The sequence below is a fragment of the Columba livia genome, chromosome 20 (genome assembly GCF_036013475.1).
Source record: "Columba livia isolate bColLiv1 breed racing homer chromosome 20, bColLiv1.pat.W.v2, whole genome shotgun sequence".
Classification (NCBI taxonomy): Eukaryota; Metazoa; Chordata; class Aves; order Columbiformes; family Columbidae; genus Columba; species Columba livia.
In genome coordinates this window covers 3,066,993-3,089,813 of record NC_088621.1, presented here as the reverse complement: position 1 = coordinate 3,089,813, position 22,821 = coordinate 3,066,993, and the positions used below count along the sequence as shown (strand labels likewise).

The 22,821-nt window shown below is 49.7% G+C and overlaps 1 protein-coding gene across 10 annotated transcripts in view; it reads left to right on the top strand.

Moving 5' to 3' along the window:
- The first annotated feature begins 3,540 nt into the window (after positions 1 to 3,540).
- The window catches only part of RPH3AL (rabphilin 3A like (without C2 domains)), a 39,778-nt gene continuing 20,497 nt past the window's right edge, over positions 3,541 to 22,821 (top strand). Inside the window, exons 1-7 of one of the 10 annotated variants that reach the window (XM_065036804.1) lie at positions 3,652 to 3,777; positions 6,824 to 6,981; positions 7,226 to 8,305; positions 11,629 to 11,739; positions 12,831 to 12,974; positions 14,927 to 15,056; positions 18,581 to 18,667. In XM_065036804.1, the coding sequence (XP_064892876.1) occupies positions 11,663 to 11,739; positions 12,831 to 12,974; positions 14,927 to 15,056; positions 18,581 to 18,667 (438 nt within the window). In that variant the 5' untranslated portion in view covers positions 3,652 to 3,777; positions 6,824 to 6,981; positions 7,226 to 8,305; positions 11,629 to 11,662. Of the gene's footprint in view, positions 3,778 to 3,878; positions 4,112 to 6,823; positions 6,982 to 7,225; positions 8,306 to 8,346; positions 10,494 to 11,628; positions 11,740 to 12,830; positions 12,975 to 14,926; positions 15,057 to 18,580; positions 18,668 to 22,821 lie in introns of those variants that run through there. The other 9 variants (XM_065036805.1, XM_065036803.1, XM_065036802.1 and 6 more) reach the window with 9 other exon arrangements.

Sequence of the window (22,821 nt, the reverse complement as noted above, 5' to 3'; positions counted from 1 at the left end):
TCATCCAGACTGAAGAGTATAGTATTTTTAGAGAACAGCTGAGGGGATTACTTGTAGCTGCTGGTGGTTGTAGTTAATTTTATTATCATAAAACCTGACTTGCCAGCCAAAATTAGAGCCCAGTAGTAGGGGCTACACAGAAAGAAAATCTGCTGCTGCAGTTGGGTGGGTGCTGAGGTGCTCCCCAGCAGCAGATAATTTTGTTCTGAAAGGACATAATCTCCAGGCAAATCCTTTACCCTCTTGTTGCTTTCTGTCACTTTTCTCCTTGTCCTATATTTCTGTTTAAACCAAGTCTAAAACTCTGCTGTGCCCGGCACCACCAGACTCCAGTCCCAGTTGATGTTCTATGGGCAGTTCACAGTGAAAATACTGAGAACAAACTTTCCACAATCCTCCAAAGGTTTCACTTTGTCTTGACAGCAGGCATCTTTTGAAAATAAGCATATTATGATTTCATAAAATCTAAGTTCAATTTGTAAACCCTTGCCAGGCAGGGTAATTGCATTCAAGCGGTAGATCTAATCTACATGTATAAGGTTTGTTAGATTTGTCTTTCAATTTGCTTGAATATTCTTAATGCCCTCTCTAATTTTAGCTTGAATGTAAAATGAAGTAAAGGTACCATTGTACTTGTTTTCTTTGGTGAGACGGAGTGTTACGGTGACCTCCCATTTAGTATAAAATCTGGGTAATGCAACAGGCAGGTGCCTCTGAGAGGAGATTTGTGAACATGCCTTGTATCCTGACTGGAAAAATTAGTAATTTTATAAGCAACTATGTAGATCTGGTGACATGAGGAAGAATGGGGAGTTTGTCTTTAAAACAGGTTAAAAAGCAGCTTAACTTGCTATGAATCATCAGTATTTTTTAAACATTTCCTTTGTCATATATTCTTGAGCAGGCGTAGTCAAGAAGCAAGATTTATTTTGTTCAGATTAGGGACTGGATCATTGACCTTTTTCTTGAGGAATTAACTTAGAGGGACAAGTACAAATGGAATCACTGAGGACCAAACCGGAGAGAATTGCGCTCAGAGTAACAGCTTGGAGAGCAATCCTGGCCCTGCTGCGGGTTGCAGAGCAGCTGGACTGAGCTGGGGCGGTCAGGGCGATGCGATGGGGCTGCCAAATGTCGCCTTGCCAATTTTGAGCCTGTGTCCCTAGCAAACAGTCTTTCAGAGATAAGCAACCAGGCAGTTTGGCCTTTGGTTATTCTATGTGTTTAAAATAGCTCATAATAAATACTCAATATTATTTGTGTATTAAAACACCAACTGTCCACCTCAAACTCTTGTGTCAAATGCCGAACACACAGATAATGAGAATCCTTGCCTGTGATCTAACCAGAAGCAATGGCCAAGCTGTGGAAGGCAAAGCAGCAATGCAACACCTCAGATTTGATTGCCCAGCAGGACAGGGCTGAGAGCAGGAGCCCAGACCCCTGGGTGCCAGTCCAGTGTTCAAACTGGGAATCATTTGCTGCAGTTCAGGCTGCTTTTAAGCATCCCGAGTTCTTCTGGAGGGCACGGCCATGAGTTTAACATCTCTCCGAAAACGGTGGTCTTTATTTTTCGTTCCTTGAGAAGTGTGCCTGTCCAAGGGTGATACAGAAAGGCTGCTCCCCGGCGAGCAATTATGTGCAGTGCTGGAAGGAGCCTGGATCAGCTCAGGGCATCAGTGGTGCAACTGTCAGCCTCCCTGCTCGGCCTGCGGGAGAAGGCTGCTCTCCGTTACGGTCCTTGTCATGTGTACATTTAAAACCTCTGGCAGCTGTGATCTGGTGAATAATTCAGTGGAACCCATCATCGATAAAAGAGAGATTTTTGAAGGGTTCTTTGGGTGGAATTGGAAGTGCCTGCTTTCTGAGAAACGAGTATATTAAAAATTGACTTCCCGCTATCAAGCTAAAAGTCATATTTAGCCTTTTAAAATTTTTAATATAATGTCATATTTATTCTCTGTGACTTCCAGCTATCAAGGCTCAGCCTTGCAGTCGGACTCTGAAGCATCTGTGGTTCTGTGGGGAACCTGACGAGCAAATTCAACAGCAGAATGGATAGAGGCTCTGAGATGTGTGTCGTTCCCTGTGCCTCTTGCTCCCACCAGCACAGCTGGTTAAATAAGGTAATTTATCTTTTTCCTGAAGTCGTTTGAACCATGTGCTTAATTTATTTATATTATTGACTGTATGGAGAATTACCCTGGTGCGAAATGTCATCTTCGAGTGCTTTCTTCCCCAGGAATACAGGCTCTGCATTAATGCAAACACTGTTTCCTCTGGTGAATTTTTCAACACTTGCCTAAACCAAAAAGCAAAATATATACTCAGACTTGAATCAGATTTAGGTAAAAGGTGGCTCAGGGTGCCTAAGATCATCCTGTGAGGTTGGTGGGTGTGTGTAAATGACAGGGCTTGCAGGGCCACTGGGTTTCTCAAGAGCCAGCTCTGAGCAGGCAGTAAAATACCAGCTGAGAATCTCTCTTCTCTTCCTTTCTGTTTTCCTTCTCCCATTTTCTCTCCCTCCCTTCCTGTCACATGGCAAATTTACTCCCTGCATCCACTGGACATTTAGACAGTAATGAGCCCTAATTTCTGCGTTCACAGGCTTGTGCAAAGGAATAATTGTTTTCCTGTGATTTTTCTGGTGACTCACTGAGTGATCCCAGGCTGTCACCTCTTCCCCGTCCCCATCCTCTCTGTGCTGCATCGGGCAGTAATGAGCATTTGTACAGATCTCCAAAATGCAAATTGAGATGTATTTTATTAGGCTGAACCATGAGGGAGTGGGCTACAAGTGGTTGCTGGAAGTGGAAGAAAAGCCCCGCCAGCCCCCCGGTCCATCCCTCCCTGGGCAGCCAGTTGGTGGAAGCAGCTTGGCCAGGTTTATCTTGGCATGTTGTGTCCACGTTGTGTCCACACTGTGCAAAAGCGAGACCAAATTTTGCTGCTGATCCCAGACATCCTTCTGTAGCTGGTGTCTGCTGTTAGGATCACTCTGCACATTTGGGCCCTTAATTTCTAAAAGTCATGAGCTCCCTGTGGTGTTACCAGGCCCAGCAGCTCACCTGGCTTTGCTACAGGGTGTTCCTGTTCTGAAGTTTCTTTTTCCTTCAAAATTTTTGTTTCAGGGTTGGTGTTTGCTGTGGTTTGTTTGTTTTGTGCCGTTGTGGTTTATTTTATTTTATTTTGCTTTGGGGTTTTGCATTTGGTTTTTTTCTTGTTGTGGTTTTTGTTGTTGCTGTTGTTTTGGGGGGATTTGTTCTGTTTGGGTTTTTTTTGTTGTTGTTGCGGCTTGTGTTTGGATCTTTCTGTTTTGTTTTTAGATGTGTGTTGTTTGTTTGTTTGCTGCTGTTTTCTTTTCCTTCTACCGGCTTTCCGTGTCTGTAGTTTGTGTTTCTTTTTTTTCAGTGAGTTTTTCTTCTGCTCTGGGGGTCCCGGGCCGCTCCCAGCCCACACCTGCCCGCACTCCCGCCGGGCGGCTCCGCTCCGAGCCCCGGCGCTCCGGACCGGGCCTTGGCGGCGGCCGGCGGGGCGTGTGCAGCGCCGCGCCGCCAGGGGGTGCCCGGGCCCGCGGGGGGGCGCGGAGCGGAACCCGGAGCGGAGCAGCGCGGGGCGCGGAGCGGGCGGCGCCGCCGGGGCTGGAGGCGGCGGAGCGGCGCAGGTGCGCTCCGTTTCCGCGTTGTCCCGGCGTGGGGTGCGGGAAGGGGGGACGGCTGCTCCGAGTCCCGGCGTGGCCCGTGGTAGAGCCGGCAGCGAGGCCGGGCCGGAGGGCAGGTGGGTGTGCGGGGGCCGGCGCGACGGGAGGCGGGCGGTGCTCAGCCCGCTGCGCTCTGCCTGGGGGACGCACGGAGGCTTTGTGCGGAGTTTGGAGCAGAGTTTCAGGTGTTTGTGCTCGCTGACTGCCTGCACACCTGTGTCCGGGGCCCGGGGGGTGTGGCCCCTTCTGGCGAGCTGGGACAGGGGAGCAGCTTTGGGGGTGCCTGGGGCACCCAGAGCCGGAGCTCCGCTGGTGGGAGAATCTTACCTAAAATGCTGCTGAAATGAGTCTGGAAATACAGCCGGGTGAACTGCACAAGGCTGGATTTAGGTGGAGTTCTGCCTCCTGAAGGTAACTGAATAATGTGACACAGGTGTGAGGGAAAACAAGCCAGAAGTGGGAGGCTGAAGGCAACACACTCTGTCGAGAAATGATCGGCCCCAATGTACTTTGGAGAGCTGTTGCGCTTGTGCAGATCATTGTGTCTGTGTGGTGGGAGCAGCCACGTGCATCCTGTGCAGGATGGATTGTCGTGATCCTTTTGGGTGCACTGACACGGGGTGATGGGTACCTTTGTATGTGCAGGTGAGAATGACATGCTGTACCTACTTCCAGGATTTTCAGCTTGCTGCAGCTTGCGTCAGGTACTCCCCAGGGCATGGTCAAAGTCCATGGCTTTCTTTTTGCACATACTGACAACCTTCAGGGTGATAAAGGTCTTGGTGTTACTGCTGCCCGTGCTTGTCTGTTGTTCAAAGATGCCTGAAAGATCCTCACATGCCTAAAACCAATGCTATAGTTTAAGGATGGTGAGAAAGGACATTTCATCCCCCATCAGATGCAATGGCAGGCCTGTGGCTCGGAGCTGTGCTGCATAAGGAATTTTTGGCAAGGTGTGGGGTCAGGCTGCTCGGCAGAGTTTCTCCACTGGCTCTGAAATGGTGCTTTTCCTGGTTCACTTGAGGTTACCCGCAAAATAGGCTGGCATGCGGTTCTCCTGCGAGGATTCCTTGACAAATGCTGGCCCGTGCTCAGTATTTCCTATGTCCAAGTCTTTCTAAGAAACTCGATGCTTCTCTGCGGGCTGGGAGGTGCCACCCTGCCAACCTCCACCCAGGAGGCCTCCTGAGCTTTTTAGCATATCAGAATAGTGAAATGAGTCTCTGTAATTGGCCATTTAGATGCTAATTTGCTTCTCCTAGGCCTATGCCAGATCAACCTGCCCCAGAATGTGAGTCAGAAAGAGCCTGCTGTCTTCATGAATTATTCACTTTGCACAACGCACCTGCCTGGCTAGGGATCAGAAGGAAATAGGGCCAAAGCCTGATAAATAAAGATACACCTTGGCAGGTGGAACAGTGCTGGCTTTCCTCCCCAGCATTGCAGGGTGCTGGGGAGCCGGCAGACTGGCTTTGCTTGGGCAAAAACTGGTTCTTTATAGCTTACCATATATCAAATAGCCACGCTAATAAGTGCCTCTCATTAATACAGGATTGTTGATACCATGTGTTGGTTTTCCTGTGGAGCTGATTTTATCTTCCTGCTCACAGGACTGGCATGGACCTCCAGGGTATTGTATTTTATAAGCTTTTTAACAAGCTCAGTCTTAAAAGCAGTTAGGCTTCTTGCCACTGCTGCTAGGATTGGGAAGCAGCTCTTGTGCATGGGGAACCTTCTTTGTTTCACCCCCTCATCTTCACTTGTTCTTTTTCCAACTTGGCCTTTTGTGATAATGACACCTCTCACATTTCTATGTGCTGTGTTTAATTTGGGCTGGACCAACCACATCCGAGTACACGGCTCTGAATGATGTTTTCCCTATTTTGCTGGCAGTGGTACTGCTTAGATTGAGCTTTCCTGGTGAGACGGACTGGAGAAAGTCTGTCTGATTGAGTTCTTAAGTTGTTGTCCCAAAGCTTGCCAAGGCTTTGTGGTATTTGTTTGGACATTGTGTTTTCCTTGTCTCTGTTGGGCCAAGCCGCAGAGCTGCAAGTCAAGTCTGATCATATTGAATTCCTTGTGTTGCTTGGCTCCCCATCTGCTGCTGAGGCATTGCGCTCTTGTGGGGATTTGTCACAGGAAGAAATGGCAAAAGGCCGTTTCTCAGCTGGGTGCTGTGCACCAGCCCAGCTCCCTCCCTTCCTGAGAACAAGGAGCAGGAAGGCGATGAGGATCCTTCGGCTCCACGTGTGCCTCCTGCCCACATAGCCCTTCTGAAATGTCCATGCCCACAGCAGGTGCTGTGCTGCTGGAGGGGCTGACAAACTGCTAGAGGTGGGTGTGAAGAGGCAGTTCTAAGTGCTTAGTGTGTGAAAGAACTCTTATAAAGCCCTGACTGAGGCCAGCGCTTACACAGGCACAATTCCTGCCCTTCGCTGTCTCCGAGACTTGGCTGGATCCTCAAAGTCAAGTGTGTGTCTTCTGCCACGCTTCTACAGCCCCGAGGGTTATTCTGTCACTTTAAAGTTGTCGTGTGCTTTGAAATACAACTGTGGCACTAGGATCTTTAAAACATGAGGGAAGGCTTGTGTCTGGACTAAATAGCTTCTCCCTCCCTGCTGTGACTGGGAGGAAAAGGGACTGGCCGGCAGTGGGTGGGAGGCTGCGGCTGGGTTAACCTTATCCATCTCCACTAGTCATTTATCCTCTGTCATAGCAACAAGAGCAAACACTCCCTTAGTTGCTAAGGTTTCCCAGGCGTAATGGGGTCTGGTGCACGGAGCAGAGAGTAATTACTCTGCCTCTTTGAGGGAGCAGCAGCAAAAAGGGAAAACAGGGCAGCACGGTAACCTGGTGCAGGCTGGGAGTCCTGGGGGAGGTGACGCCCTCAAAGCAGGCGAGTTAATTACACCGGCACAGCTCGGCTGGGAATTGGGAACTTGTCTCCAGCCAAATGTTTAATTTTTATTTTTTAAATGAAGTATTTAAAAAAAAAATGCCTAATTAATTTCCTATAAAACCAAATTAATATAGACACGAACTGCTTAGCTGAAATAACCAGGCAAATGAAAGCTGACTGGAGAGCTCCTTGTGGGCCTGCATAGGACATTTTTGTATTTGCAGGGCTCTGAGGAATTCATGCTTTATGGGCACCTGTAATCAGCCCCGCTGCAGGAGGGCTCGTGCAGGCTGTGCATTTGCTGCCGTGAGGAGGTGTTTCTGCTGCAATCACTACTTCAATGTCAACAAGACCCTTCAGTTATAACTTTGATGTAGTCAAGGTAAAGTCAGAATGTGTTTGAGGTGGAGGAGTGGGGAGGGGATTTTGTGTAGTGAGATGATGCTGGAAGGGCACATGAGCTGAAAAAGCAAGCTGATAAATTTGGAACAGAAGGATGCTTAGGGTGTTAAATAGAGTGCTACAGTCTGGCTCAGGGAGTGTGTGATCCAGGAATCTCTGGAGGCTGGGAGGGTGTTCTGGAAAAGCATTGCTGTGCTGTGCTCTTTTCTTACACTCTTCTTTAGGATCTGCTCTTGGAGCTGGTCTGATAGCAGGTACCGTGCTTGCTGGAGCATTGACGTGACCTACTACGACTGTGCTCTGGGTGAAGATACGTGATACTCATGTTGCTGTTCTGCTGAGAAAACTGGCCTTCTTTTACAAAAGAGCCTGAAATTGTTTGAAGAGTGTCACGTCAAAGGGCTGTGTCCACATACTGCTGTCAGCGGGGGCTAGGTATGGGACATGCCAACAGGGCAACCTGCTGCCATCGCAGTCACTGGTGATGGTGCCAAATGTGCTGGGTGTTGGAGTGGGGATTGGGAGTATGTTCAGAAACACCTCCTGCTGCTGTTGTGCTGCTTTGGGATGATGTGCCGGGTGTGGCTTGGTGAGGGGAGTGTAAGGGTACTCGCCTGTCCCCTGCCTGTCCCCTTGGGGGTCCTGCTCTCTTTGCCATCTTGTGGTCACTCAGCAGGGATGTGGGGCCAATCAGCAGTGTCACCCTGTGCTGTTCCCTTTACTCAGACCCCACTGGGAGACTTCTCCTTTGCAGACTGAATCCTTGTTTTCAGGTGTCTTGTTCGGTGGCTGCAGAGCCCACATCTCATCATGGAGACAACAGAAGCAGCGTGGTGTCAGGGCTGCAGGCAGAGATGTGCTCAGCTGTGCATCCTCCCAAACGCCCTGGCCCCATGCAAAGGACTGGCTCGCTGCGGGGCAGCTCCTTCCTCATAGTGCTCCCCAGGCTTCTGTGCCAAGGGCAGCCAGGTGGACGCAGATTTAATGAGCTTTTGTTTCACATGACTTCCTCCATCGTAGGAAAGGAACAAACAGGTGGAGGGCTTTTAAAGCAGGTCATAGAGTATTGGTAAGAGCTCCCTTTTAATTCTTAATTCAGGTAAAAAGCGGGATCTCGGAGTGGGAAGTTTTTCTTCTGTAACATTGAGTACTTGTGCTTCCCCTTTATTCTGGATGCAGTGTACCTGCAGCTGGCCCAAGAGCTGGGGGTTTCTCTTGTGCTCTCGCTGCTGGAGACCAGCTGCTTCTGCCCTTCGTTAGCTTGGAGAGAGCTGCGGAGGACAGGGAGGAGACGGCTCGGTCAGGTAGGTGCTAGCTGGGGTATTTTTGAGGGAGAATGCGGTGAAGCCTGACTGCAAGAGAGGGATGTTCCACCACCGCCCTGGCTGGCGTGGCTTTGCTATCTTGGTGTTTCTGATTAGGCTGATTCCACTGTACTTCTTGTCCTGTACAGAGATAAGAGGGAGGATGCTTCATGCCTTCCAGATACTGGTGGCATTTCTCTGGCATCGTTCCCGTGGCCATGCAAGATATTCCTTTCCCTCCAGTCCTGCTAGTGCTCCTGTTTCTGTCCCAGCAGACCGTGTACTGCAGTCCCATGTCATTCTTCTTTCCTTTTACGAGGTAGTTGTGTCAAACCACACCAGGGTTTTTTCAGAGGAAAGGTGCAAAACCCTCTGCAATGCTGGTTTACATCAGAGGGAGCAGCAGACAACCAGTGCTGCTGGAAGAAAATGCTCCTATAAATGTTTTAGGGAATAATCCATCAGAAAACCATTTTGGGATATGATGGATCTCTAGGCTGCGTTTTGTTTTCCTTCTGTCTTGGCAGATGCTACTCAGGCAATGGTGGAGAACAGAAAGCGTATGCTGAGTAACAAGAGGCAAAAGAGCATGACACTGCTTGTTTTTGTTCAGTCACGCTGAGAAAAGCGCAGTGTGGTAGGAGGCTGGAGAATGTGTTCAGGTCTCTCCTGAGAAAAACGCTCAACTGATGTGCTCTATTCTGACTTGCCTTCAGCTCTGTTAGAGCAGATAAAGCTCTGCAGAGGGGGGGCAGATGTATTCAGTGCTTCCTTCCACGCTGAAAGCACAGCTGCTGGCAGAGCAAACTCCTCTGCCCTGACCGTGGTATGGGGCTCATCTCCAGTTCTGGCTTTTATGCTAAACATGGCACAGCTGCCAAGCGCCCGTCGTGTCGGTGCGGCTGTGTGCGTTCAGCCGCGCCAGTGGACGCGGAGTGTGTGGGCTGTGCTGCTCTTCAGGTGTGCGTGAGTGGGAGGGAAGAGTACGTGGTATATCTCCAGAGTAATTTAATATATGCATTTGTGTGGGGAGGTACATGTGCGTATAATTCTGTTAACAACACATCACAGGCTTGGAAAATCTCTGGAAAATCCAAGGTTAGCAATTCTGCGTGAAACTGTAGCTTCTTCTCTGTTTCTAACGCTGGCCTGGGGGCGGGAGCCTCCGTATTCTTTTGCTGTTAATTCTTGATTGGTCCCCTGTGAGTGAGCTGCTGTGGGATGTGTGTGGGGACTGCGTTATCTCTTTGCTTGAGATCGTGAAGAAGACGAAAAGTGCAGGTATTCTGGGACAGAATGGAAATGCAAACCCACAGCTTGTGTGGTACTGAGCAGAGCAGGGAAAGTAGTTGGTAAACTGAAGATGCTAGGGTACATGCGTTTCTTCCAAGCATGATCCCTTTCAAAAATTATCACCTTAACTAATGTAGTAAAAGTTTAAAAAATGGTGTGTGACACTTCTGTCTGTCCTGCCTGTCTCAACTCTGTGCTGAACCTTCCTTGCAGCCTCCCATCTCCGTGCCTCCCTTTGCTGTATGCTCAGACTGTGCTGCTGAGCGTTGTGGTGAATTGTTAGAGCCTTCACCCTTTCTATACATCTGTCCTTCTGCACTGAAAGAAATCTGTGCTTTGTGTGGAATTCCTCCTCTTCTCTCCTACCTGTTGTGTAAGTGCTGAGTTTTCAGACTCTCCAGAAACTGGATGGTCAGAGAGGAGGGAACTGATTCATTGCTTGTCACCGTTGTGGCTCTCAAGGCTGGCGTGGGGTTTGGCAGGAGACAGCTGCCAGTTCTCCGACACAGGTTAGTGTTTTCCTATGGGAGGGTGTCTGTGACACGTGAGCTCAGCCTAGGGAGAGAGGGTGGATTTGCGCAAGCTGAACGCCTGCCTAAGAGGCCAAGGCCGCGCAGCCCGCGATGCCGCTGTGCCTGGCACAGCAGCAGCAAGCTCGGTGTGGCAGCCACAGATAGCGAGCTCGGTGCGGCACGCTGGACCGCGGCACTGCTGGGGTGAGCGTGCTGCGGGCTGAGACTGGAACGCATGTTTTCTTGGGAACTGCTGCACGGTTTGCAGGTGATATACCCTGCATGCTGTTGTACCTGATTGGTGTTTGCCAAACAGCATTAAACACCTTATCTCTGCCCAGCAGGTGTGGTTTCAAAGCCGGCAAGTGTCTCTTCTGGGGAAGGTAAGGATTATTATGCATTAGGGCTTGTGAGACGCTTGCTGTGCTGGAGAGCAAGGCCAGCACAGGGCCCCAGTGGCCTAATGGATAAGATGGTGGGTTTGAGTCCCAGCTGCGGTGACTCACCACCTCCCAGCAGGTGCCTATGAGAACCTGGATGGGGAATGCAGGAATTGAGGAGCAGGGGGCAGCCTTATGCCCAGCTGAGAAGGAGGAGGGTCCATTCCGCAATGGGAATGGACCGGACTGAACCTCCCGAATAGGGCAAGCAAAACCAAACTACAACATTGTGGAAGGCAGTTAGAGGTGACTCGTTCACCCTCCATCAAAACAGCAAGCACAAAGCAAAAGTGGTCATGGCAAGAGCCTCCTTCCTAACGGCAGCGAGAAGGGTCAATGTGTTATGCAACCCTGCACACATTCAGAGCTGCCTTTACTGGTCAGTTCACGGTGAAATTGTTGTTGAACACAAGGAACCGCTGGTGTGATCGTGCCTGTTACAGGAGCTGCAGTAGGAGATGTGCTGCAAGAGATGCTGTCTTAGACATCAGAGAATGCAAACAAGCTGCTATTGTAGGCTGTAGTTATAAATATCAGGCTATTATGGAGGCAGTTTTAATGAACGAACTGACTTGCCGCTATTCATGCTGATTGTCGTGTGGGTTTTTGTTTGTTACCCCATTAAGAGGTTAAAAAAAAGGCAACTATAGCTTCTTTGTGTCCTTTAGGGTGGCATTGTCTGTCAGTGCCGCAGCACTGGGGTTCTGGACGTGATGAGGCGGAGGTTATTCTTACAAGCAATGCTTTTCTCTAGTTTGAAATGAAAAATCAGAACTGACAAAGAGTCTTTGGCATTTTTTCTGAGTATCATAAGATCTAAACTTCCAGCCTTGTCTTCAAGATATTTGAAGATGCTTATTGGCTTATGTTTTATGAGGATGATGGTATGTTTTTATGGCTGTCTGTGGGTGGCAGTCTGTCTGCTTCCCGTGTGTGTGACACCAGCGGATCACCACTGTTTTGCTTGCCCGAACAGTGGCCCTTTGGGATGGTTAATAAGGCTGTGCCAAGCACTGCCTTGTGCTTTCTTGAGGCCGGGGTGGCAGCTGTGCTCAGAGCTGGCATTTGCTTCTTACAGGTGTGATCCTGCAGCTCGTCCCCAGCCTGGTGCCATGGCCGACACGATTTTCAGCAGCGGGACGGGACAGTGGGTATGTCCCAACGACCGGCAGCTCGCGCTTCGTGCCAAGTGAGTCCTCACCCGCCTCCTCCCCTTCCAGCCTGAGCTCTGGCCTGAATGGTTTCCTGGTGTCTCTGTGGAGCACTGACCCACCAGCCTTATCCACAGCCTAAATATAATTGATCGCATCCCTCAGCTGCCAGCGTTCTTTTGTTTTAGGGACTTGTCATTTGATCTCATTTTCCCCTGAAGTTAAATTACTGCGTAACCTTAAGTACGAAAGGGACGGAGATGAGTCAACCACAGGAATTGCATTTATTTTTTTGGATGCTTTCCTTCTCTGGCAGCCATTACTCTGCCACTTCTTGTCTGAACGTCTGGGGTCAGCCTGCTGTGGAGTGTTAGAAAATAGGGGGTCACCCTGTGTCTGAGGGGAGTGCCCGAGTGTGAACAGTGAGCGCTGCTGCCACTTCTCCAGCCTTCACCTGAAAGCCTTGTTAAAACAGCTGTGTCTGATAGCACCCTGCATTCTGTTTGCAGCTGTGACTTTATCCAGTGACCTCTAAAGCCCTGCTGAATGGTAATTAATTGAGCTGTGAAAGCTTCCGCCTGTCCCCAAGTGAGCTGAGGAGAAATGTTAGCTGCTGATGTGAGGCACGGAAAGTGGCTTGCTAAAGTCCTCATGCAGGCCTGGGTTAGACCAGTGGAGGATGTTGCCCAATTTATATTTCTAAGCATGCCTGGTGATTTGTGTGTTTGAACCGAGGACCTTAGAAATGTGTGATCTGGAGGAAGGTGCAGATAATCCCTGTGTTCTGGAGTCTGCTGTTGGCATTTGTGGTGTCTGGCATCAGATCCCACCTCTGCAAGGGTTCCCCCAGGGCAGCCAGCCCCAGGGACATCGGTTGTCTTTACGAGTGGTAAAATACAAACTGGAGCAGAAAGGGGAATGAGAGGGCAGGGAGAGATGGCACAGCACTTGGTGCTGCTGGAGGAGTGGCATGGTGGTCTGGTCAGTGACAAGATATTCTCACTTTGGACATTAGCCAGGGAAGGCTGGTGCAGGCTCTGTGTGCCTGGCAGGTTTGGCCTGTGGGGCAGGTCAAAGGTTTCGTGCTTTCCTTTCACAGCTCAGTTCTTCCCTCCGCTCCCTCCCACAGGCTCCAGACGGGTTGGTCAGTGCACACATTCCAGACTGAGAAGCAGAGGAAGATGCAGGCTCTGAGCCCACAGGAACTTGAGGTCATTCTGGAAGTCATCCGCAAGGCAGAGAGGTTGGACATCATTGAGCAGCAGCGCATCGGGTATGGTCACGTTCGTTTGTCCGCTTTCCTCTGAAGGAAAGGTCAGTGCAGACAGAGGAGTGGCTCTCCTGGCTGCCTGAGCTCAGCCTGCATCAGTCTGAGCATCCCTTAGGTCAGTTATTTTCCCCTCCCATGTTGCTTGTTTGGAGGAGATGAACATTGGGAAGGAATTGTGATGTTTTCCTTCTCCTCATGTCTTCTTTGAGCCTTGGCACTTGCTGTGGTTGCAGCAGTCCCTGGTAAATGCTGCCTGTGCAATGGCAGCTGGGCCAGTGGCTCTGGAAGAGGCTGGGGAAGATGCGGAGCTGTGCCCACGGCTAGTGGACGGCACGGCTCAGAAACCGCTGCTGGCAGCCCAGTTAGGTTTTCCCTTGTCTGCAGCAGCCGCCTGGGATTTTTCCTGGAGTAGTGAATGAGTTTATGTTCTAGTTGGCTGAGCCCTCTGGAAGGGGGTTGCTAGCTTGAATTATTTAATTTACAGGCATCCTTTTGCTGCTGCAGATTTCCATTTGCTTTCAGTCCTGCTGGAGGTCTGGCCTCAGCTGTGTCTGTGGTTGTCCTACGCTGATTGCCTTTCAGGCTGGGGAGCTGGGCAGTCCTGCAGGGTTTCCCAGCAGCGTTATGTGTTTGTGAGACAGGAAACCCCAGTGACTCCCATCCTGTGTCCGGCAGGCCCAGCTTCCCGCCCCTGCGCTTTGCTCTGTCCCTGTGCAGTGCACAGGAGTGTTAACGAGAACTGGCAGTGATGTTTGTGTGATATGTGGGAGGCCCCAGCAGCACCAGGAGCAGCTGGTGACCCTGAGGGGCTGCTCCTTCCTGTGCAGTTCTTGGTGTAGCTGCAGAAAGCGATGGCCTCGCAGTTCCCCTGCTGAAGCGTTCTCTGAAATGCCTTGGTTAACTCCTGGGAGTTCTCTTGTGCTGAAGTCAAGGCTCATAAATCCACTAATGACGGCTCAGCCCGGCTGTGCTGTCTGACCTCATCACCACAGGCTGTACCTCTTTCAAACACACCTTGCCTTCCTCTCAGTATGGGACTTGGTTGATGGGACATTAGCACTAATGAGAAAGGGGGTTGCATGGGTAGCAGGACTGTGTTTTCTCCCTGAGCTGCGTGCACGTGCGTGGCTGCAGCTGGTCACTGCCTCTGATGAATGGCCCGGCTGTTATCATCCCCATCTACAAATGGATGCCTGGGCATTGCCAAGCAGCGATTGCATGACAGCAGCCTCGCTCTGCATGCTCTCCACATCCTGCATCCTAATTGCTTACCCCGCCTTCCTTCCCTTTCGGAGTCCTGCTGCTACGGACATTGTGCATACATATGTGCTTCTGTCTTCCAAGCAGGCTGTCGAGTGAAGCAGGGAGCAGTTACTGGCATTCCTGTGCTGCAGTCAGGTTCATTTTGGTCTGATGGCTTCAGTCTGGCCTTTCTGCCTGCAGTGCTGTTTTCAGGGAGTATATGTAAAAGCAGAGCAGGGCTTGGCAGGTCTGAGCCCTTTCCCGGTGCTGTCTGACTTTCCCTGAGCTGAGCACTGAATGCTTTTCTTGCTCTACAAGCAAGAAGTCCTTGTACTGAGACTGTGTGGCCTCGGTGACACTGAGCTCCTGGAGGGTGTGGGACCAGACCCCACTTGTGAGCTGTCTGCCCTGCACCCACTATCTGAGTCAGACCTGTCAGTGGTATTTGCAGTTTTGATTATTCTGAGCTTGGTGAGTGTTGGTAGATGGATTTTACAGAGGTTTGTATCCCCTGAAGACCAAGAGCCAGCTGATAAGAAACAGAGTGCAGAGGCTGAAGTGAAAGTCCATGTGGTCCCAGCAAGGAGCCCAGAACCACACAGAAGCAAAGGCGTCTGAGTCTGGAGCACATCTGTATGTTTTTTGCCTTAGTGCCATGGGCTTCAATTCCCAAGGTGAGTCCTGTGACCTCTGCTCTGCCCCGTTCCCCGCAGGCGCCTGGTGGAGCGGCTGGAGAACATGAGGAAGAACACGATGGGGAACGGCCTCTCCCAGTGTCTGCTCTGCGGCGAACTGCTTGGGCTGCTGGGCAGCACCTCGGTCTTTTGTCAGGATTGCAAAAAGGTGGGTTTGGTCACACAGGTTCTGCCTGTTCCTAGTAGCAAATCTGTCCAGAAAAGATCACTAGGCTTCTGGGAAACTGGATAGCTCTGCAGAGTTAACTTATCTTAGCCTACTTGTCTAGGTTGGTGCTGTCAAACCATCAGGTTTTCTTTTCCACACTGATTATCTTATTCCTTGGGATCCTAAAGTACCTAAACTGCACTGCATCCAGGAATGTGTCTCTTCAGAGGACTCGAGTCCATGTTCGAGTTCCAAAGCAGTGTCAGGTTTCCAGCCCTGTGCATCAGTGCCTGTGTTTGTGTGTGTTGTTGGCAGGATGTGCGGGTGCTGTTTGAGAGGCAGCATCAGTTTGCAGGGAGACTCCTGTTCTACCAGTGCCCCGTGGGACGGTCATTTCTTGTCTAGAGTCTGCATCCAAGGGGTTAATGTGGATTGCTGTGGAGATGATGATCTCCAAGGCAACCACCTTATCCTCTCTCTGCTGGGAGGCTGTTTTTCCTGCACTTGAAGCCCATCTTTCCTTGGGTAGGTACCTCTGTGAGTGACTTTGCCTCAGTGTGTTGCCTGGGGAGAGCTGAGGGTACTTGCTGGGCGCAGGAGTGTTTCTGAGCTGCTGCTGGCAGGGTGGAAGAGAACAGCCTGTGCTGGCTGTGTCCCTTGCCTGTGTCACCCAGCTCATCACTGAGGAGAAGCACTGGGCAGGGAGCTGCTGGGAGCTGCGCTGGGTTTGCTGTCCAGAGAGATCCTCCACTGGATCCAAGTTGCAGAAGGCACTCGACTGAGGCAGGGGTTGCGTAGAAAACTGCTAGTAAGGTGGTGATGGAGAAAATCAACACAAAACTTTGAACCTCTGTGTCCTAAAGCAGGGAGAAAGTAGTTTTGTAGGAAGGGCTGGGGAAGGAAGCAGCAGGAAGGTCTGTGCCATACAAGGTCTGGTTGGAACAGGAGCCCCAGGGCAGCTCTTGGGGAGCAGCGTGGGCTCTGCACACACACGTCTGCAGAACTCGGGCTGGGTGGCAGACAGGAGGCGGCTGGCTGCTTCCTGCAGTTCAAGCACGTGGAATAACAGGATGTGCTGTGCTCTTGCCGCCTTCCCTTGGCGGTTCTGCTCTCACCTTGTCAGAAGCCAGCGAGGTCACGTTGCTACAGTGCTCTCTGACCTCCTCTTTGTGAGCCTTGTACAGTCGTGAGGAGGCACGAGCTGCACAGACACTTCTGTGCCCTGTATGTTTGTGGTTGCAGGTGACGACCCCCAGCTGGTGGGGCTGTGTGAGCCCAGCGCTCTGGGACGGCTCTCACCGTTATTTTTTTTGGTGGTTATTCCCTTTGTTCCTTCAGTCTTTTGGGCAGTTCAGGAGGATTCATAGCCAGGGTGATTTAAGGTGAGACCCTACTTTTGCAGTGTGTGTTTCGCAGCTGCTTTCAGCTTGGCTGCACTTTCCATGTGCGTGTGAGCTCAGGGTGAAGCTGTTGGGGTGCCATGGGCTATTCCCCTTACTGCGTTTTGACGTTGGGGACTCGGAGAACAGTCAACCCTTCGGCAGAGCACACAGGGTGGACCGTTACTTTAAGCTTGTTCCCTCTTGTCCGAGGGTATCCATCACTTGTGCAGTGTTGTATGCAATAAGCAATGACTTGTCAGGGAATTATGGATTTTTAAAGTTCATATTTTTTCTTGCTAGCTTTGCTCTGTTAGCATCTCATTGCAGCCTGTTTAATTCAATAACAGGAGTTGTTGTAATGATGCATCTGAAATGTAGCAAAGAACTTACCTTCAGCAAGTCCCTTCTGCTGCATAGGGGTTCTATATTTCCTGTAGCTTGGTGGATTTTTGAAGCACCATCTTTTGCTTTATGGAGAATATTTTTGATATTAGTATTTATTACCTTAGAAATAAATGCATTATGGCAAGACAAAGATGTATGCAAATGCAGGTGTGTTAACAATAGCGGTAGTTAGATAAAGTGCAGTGTGTCATTTGCCATGCAGGATGTATCAGTATCATCTATAAAAGGTGAAGTATAAGCAGGAGGAGAAAGTGCTTTATCGTGTACTTAGTGAGGAATGGGGCTGTGTTTAATGTCCTTGATTTTTATGTCTTCTTCTGAGGGGTTGTGAGTGATGCTCAATTTTCCAGCTAGTCTGCAGAGAAGGGGAGGAGGAAAGCCCGTTTTTATATTGGAACTTTCAAAATTTATGGCCGGGGATAAAATCTCTTGGAAACTTCCACTAGAGGGAGTGATTGAATGTGCTATACGCGTGGGGATTGGGATCTTTGAGGGTATTTAAGGTGAGTTGCTGCATCAGGTTTTGGTTGGAGGGAGGGAGAATTTGGGGTAGCTCAGGTGGTGTCTGCTAATTGTATCTGCAATCCCCCTTGGCTTGGGTAGCGCCATGTTGAATATCGATGCACCAGACTCAAGAGGTTGTTCCTTATTTCTCTGGGGGCATGAGGATGAGGCCAAGAACAGAGATGGAGGGGCACCAACCTCTGCGGGGCTGCTGGTGCTGCCTCTGCTCTCTGTGCAGCAGGAGTCGGGGACAGAGCTGCCTCCGGACTATGCTGGCCAAAAGAGTTGGGTGCATTTATTTGTGTGATGAAGCCATCGCCTCAGGTACCATCGTTCTACCACTCTCCTTCTCCAGGGCTGAGTGAGCTGCTGAGACTTTTGTCGCTGGACACAAATCTCCTGGCTCAGAGGAGCAGCCTGGTTAGGGGGATATGTTAAACCTTAGCTGGGGGGATTAAGTTCACATGTCTCTCTAAGCAAGGTTTTGCTCTCCAGGGCTCTTTTGTGAGCGGCTTTTGCTCTGTGAGGATCAAAGAACTCATTCCATTTCTCATTCAGGCTGTAAGCCAAGCCTGATACACATCAGCTTCATTATATAATATTAGGTGATTCAGGTTGTAAATGGCTTGTAATGCCAGCGGAGACGTGAAAGTTCCCTCGTGCAGCAACAGAGGCCGTATGGCGCTATCAGGCGTTCTGCTCAGGAAACGTGCACACTGGCACAGCCGTACCCGCCTCCTGAGCAGCCACAAATCCACAGCTGCCCAGCGTGTGCCGAAAGAGAGGGGAGACCGTGGGGTGTGAGACATGGGGTGAGGGGAGGAGAGGCTTTCCAGTCCTGCACAAACTCATGCTCGTTTTGTACTTGGTTACAGCTGCTTTCCATGCCACGCTGATTTGGGTTTAGGATTTAGATGAATAAAAGACATGCTCTAGAAATATGCCTGTTGCTCACGGGTTTGATTTGCCCTGTCCAGTTCTCACCCTGCAGTCAAGGACTGCGCTGTAGATTTCCCTTTGCCTCATGTCACTATGGACCTGAAGCAGCTTCCTGCCATCAGTGGTTCTCCAAGATAAATAAGAAGATTGTGCCATGTTTAGGTTTTTAAGGCAAGAAAACCAGAACTGTTGGGACAGATGCTTCTTGACTTTCTCTCTCCCGTGGGCTCTGTGGCTGTGGGGAGCTGCTAACATCACCTTTTTTCTTCTTATTTTCTTCTCTACTTGTTTCAGAAAGTTTGTACCAAGTGTGGAATAGAAACCTTTGGAGCTCAGAAACGTCATCTTTGGTTGTGCAAGATCTGCAGTGAACAGAGAGAGGTAAAATGTAGCTGTGGAGAGATGGGGCTCAGCAGCATGTGCCTACCTGCCCCATGTCTGTGCTGAGTGTGTGTGCTCGTCCCTGTCCCTTCCCTCCCATGGGGAGAGGAGCTTGGGATGGGCTTTGGGAGGCTTGGCTGGAGGCCACGCAGGGTCAATGAATACACACAATGATGACAACTTCGCTTTTTGAGGGGGTGGAGGGGAAAAAAACCACCAGTCCCTACAGCCTGGGTGGCTTTGTGGGGATTTTCTATCTGTGGTCATAAAGAGACTGTTAACTTCTGCTGCTGAGCTCTTTCCCTCCTAGCTCTGTGGCAAATAAACTTGGCTAGCACTGGTTCTTTAATACAACTGGAGACTTCTAGAGCGTAGCTGCAATATTTGTCCTTCTAAAAATAACTAGGATTGCAGCTTTTAAGTCTGTTTGCCTCCCTGCCTGCAAAATCCCATAACTTGCCAGTGTGTGAGGCTTCCAGTGCAGGTCCCTACGTTTTTGTATCCTTCATCCTTGACTTTACACTGCAAAAGTAATAGCCTGCTTCAATTTCTGTCTTCCAGCCAGCATCCACCAACATCAGGCTTGCTGCTCTACAGTGAAGTTCAGTGAATTTGTTCTGTGGTTGCAGAAGGATTTTCAGTTGTTCCCATCAATTTATTTTGGGCTTTTGCTTGTGGTCCTTGAACATCAATCCAGTGCAGGTGCTTCTGACCACTGCAACCAACTGTGAAGCCGGGGAGCTTTACTAAATCAAGTTTTGAAGTGTTACGAGAGCATTTCTGTGGGTGTTTGAGGCACTGATTTTTTTTTTATACTGGTTGTGGAGACTTAGCATTGCTAAGGTTTTATGTAGGAGAGGTTTGTCTGTGTGGGAGCACTGGCAAAGTTCTTGTTCAGGTAAGATGAGAGGTACATGGATGCTGCTGGGCTTTAACTTCTGAACAGCAGCATGGGTAGGACAGGCAGAAAGCATTCTAGCTCCTTGGATATTGCTAATAATTTCATATACTGAATCATCCAGGTGTTTTGAATTCCAAATGAAGGTCCCAAAATGGAGAGCGAGGAAGGTCAAGATATATTCTGTGTTCTGCAGGGAGATGGATATAGGACTAAAATTGACTTTATTTCTTTTATTTTATTATTTCTGTATATTTCACATCCCACACTATATAATTGGGTTTTTCCCTATTTCTTATAAAAATGAGGAGCGGTGGTAACTGGACAGAGAAGAACATTGACCTGTCCAGTAAGTGTTATGAGTGGCCAGTGTGTGTGAGGGTACAGTCACCTTCAGAGCTCGCTCTCTCTGTGAAACCTGAGATACAGCCAAAGCGCTCCCCTAATGAAAATGAATGGAACTTGCCCTCTTAGATTAACTAAAAATTGCCTCTTCTTACCTCCCTGCCCTAAGCTTCATCCTTTTTCTTTTTTAATTCTCTTTAAGAGTGGTTCAGGTCCATCTCCTTTTCTGTTTGTGGTGATGCTGGTGCCCTGACCAGGAGAAGGTTGGAAGAGTCACAGTGTGGACATGCAGACAGGCATCGAGTCATATATCTTGTCTTCCCACATGCTCTACTTTTTATCCAGGGGGAAGGCAGGGAGGCATTGAGAATTAGCAGAAGCCTTGAGGCATGTCGGCCAGGGTGAGGAAGCTGAAGCAATATCAGAATAAATGCCTGGAAAGTGGCTTTGATCAGCTCCTCTGTCAGAGTCTGTGTGAGGAGGAGACGGGGCTCTTAGGCTGCTGGCTGGTACTAGTGCAGTTCTTGGAGCTGGTTCAGGTGTCATGATATTACAGAGTGTGCACTAAACTACCAGGTTTCTTTTAAGCGCTTGTGTTCGCAACCAGTTCCTTGTTGCCATCTGCTTCTGTGATCTGGATCTGTCTTGTGTTGCCATCTGCTCTGGACCAAACCCATTTGGCCATGCTCTTTGCTGAAGGTTGCATTTGCTGTCAATGAGTGCAGATGGATGTCTGCTCTTTGCTTCAGATATTCCCATTTCTGCCTAACCTGCATGGTGAATTGGTATCGGCACCATTTCATTTCCCGGGATGAAGGCAGGGAGCTTCAGGAACCCACTGAAGCACTTTGGGTTGTGTGACGCAGTAACAAGCCAATATCACCCTTCTCTCCCCTTCCTCGTGCACAGTGTCTGAGCAAGGTTCTTTAGCCCATGCCAACAAAGCACGTGCTTAAGTAGGCTTGTCCTAAGCCACAGAGCTTTGGCAACATCTCCCAACTTGTTGGGCTGTGCTCAGGCCACTAAATGTGGCCGTCTCCAGTGGGTGAATGTTTGGTGCTGGTCAGGAGTGCCCCCCGCAGCAGATGTGTTGAGATGGGATGTTTCCAAGCGGGGTGATTCCCTCCACATCAGCGCTTTGATCGCCACCTAATTTTCTGAGCCACTGCTCAAGCTATTTGGGGGTGATATTTGTGGAGCTCTCAGCTCTGTTAGTGAGTCTGTCAGACACTGAAATGAGAAAGGGCGGTCATTTGGAAACTTGGGTGGACTAAATAATGTCGGCTGGAGTTAATAAGTGTCATCTGGCTGTGACAAGAGCCTAGGACTAGAATTGTCCCCTTTAGCCTTTGCCAGGCACTGAGTGAGCACGTGAGTCTTGTGGCCCACCAGGATCCCGAGACAGGATAGTGAGGTTGGACATTCACACACACCAAGCTAATGTGTGCAGCATTGTTCACACATCTTGAAGCTTTCACCCCTCCATCTTCCATGTTATTATTTATCCCTGTAGGCTTGATTTAAGCCAGCGTAAGTTTGGTGACACATAGTAGTCATCGTCTTGCTGTGTGGACAAAGTCTGTGCTGGCTTCAGTTATGATTAAATCATCAGTACGCCTGGGTCAAAATGAAGACTAAAGTAACAGTCTCTTGTTTACATCAGTTTTTCAGCTGGCGTCGAATGTTTGATGCCCACAGGTCCCTTTCAGAATCCCAGCCTCAGCCACTCAGAAGTGTTCTTTGCTGCTTTCGGTTTCCTTGAAAACCTCCTCTGGGAAGGCTGTGCTGCGTAGCGATGAGGAACAAGTTGCTCTGACACTGTCTTATTTCTGGAGAGTGGAGCTGATTAATGGATTCTGCCTGCTGCTTGCGTCCCAGTGCTCCAGAAGCAAAACAGTGTGTTCGGCAGCACTCGAGCTGCTGAGCGTGATGGGTGCATGCAGGGTGAGGGTCTCCAAGGTGCCAGAGAGGTGCTGGGAGGAAAGTACTGTGTTCTGACAGAGCCTGGATGTTCCTGATGGCAAAGAGAACATCCCTAAGGACCAGCAGACACCCCTGTGCTGTATGCGCATCTCTTCTTCCTGGAGTAAGGTAGACGTCATCTGCTCTAGGCCAGAACTGGCCTGTTGGAGATATCATTGTCCCAGCTGTTTGCAAAAGTATCTACTAAAATCACCCTTTTGTTCTTCTAGGATTCCAGGGATGTTTTCCTTTGCAATGTCTTCTGAGGGTGGTAGAATTAAAGCAGGTGTGGATTGTGTTCTCTTGTCCCTGCAAACAAGGGAAGAAGCAAATTCAGTCAAGCTCACATGCACTTTTGGGGGCAAGAATCTCTTCTTCCCTCTTCCATGTGCTGATCCCTGACTGCAGCAAACGTTGGCCACGGGTTTGCAGTGAGCCTGTTTGCTAATTTGGCAGTGAAGCAGTGATGCACCCACGGGAATGAGAGTGCAAGGCAGAAAGGGAGCAGGTCCTCCAGCAAAACAAGCTCATTGCAGCGGCTGTCAGAGGAGCAAAACTGCCTGGGAGGAGCTGCGGTGCAGCTGGAACGATTCCCTGCTGCCGGGCCTCTGGCAGAGCACGTGAGCTTGAGAACAGCTTGGGCAGCAATGCCCGTGTTGAATTGGTCGCGTGTGGCTGAGATCCACCCGTCACCTCCTGGCCTAAAGGGGACATGGGACCTGCTGCGTTTTGTCAAGTCCCTGCCCAGCCATTCAACAGAGCCTTGTTTGGACTGATACCACCAGGTTCTGCAAAGAACCTTCCTGAATTACCACTTTATATCTATATATTTTTTTTATATCCATAATTAGCGATGCTATCATCGTAATTAAAATCCTCTTGGAAGCGTTTGTGCGCATTTACATTTGAATTGACACATCCAGAATTGTAGCGATAATGAAAACAGTTT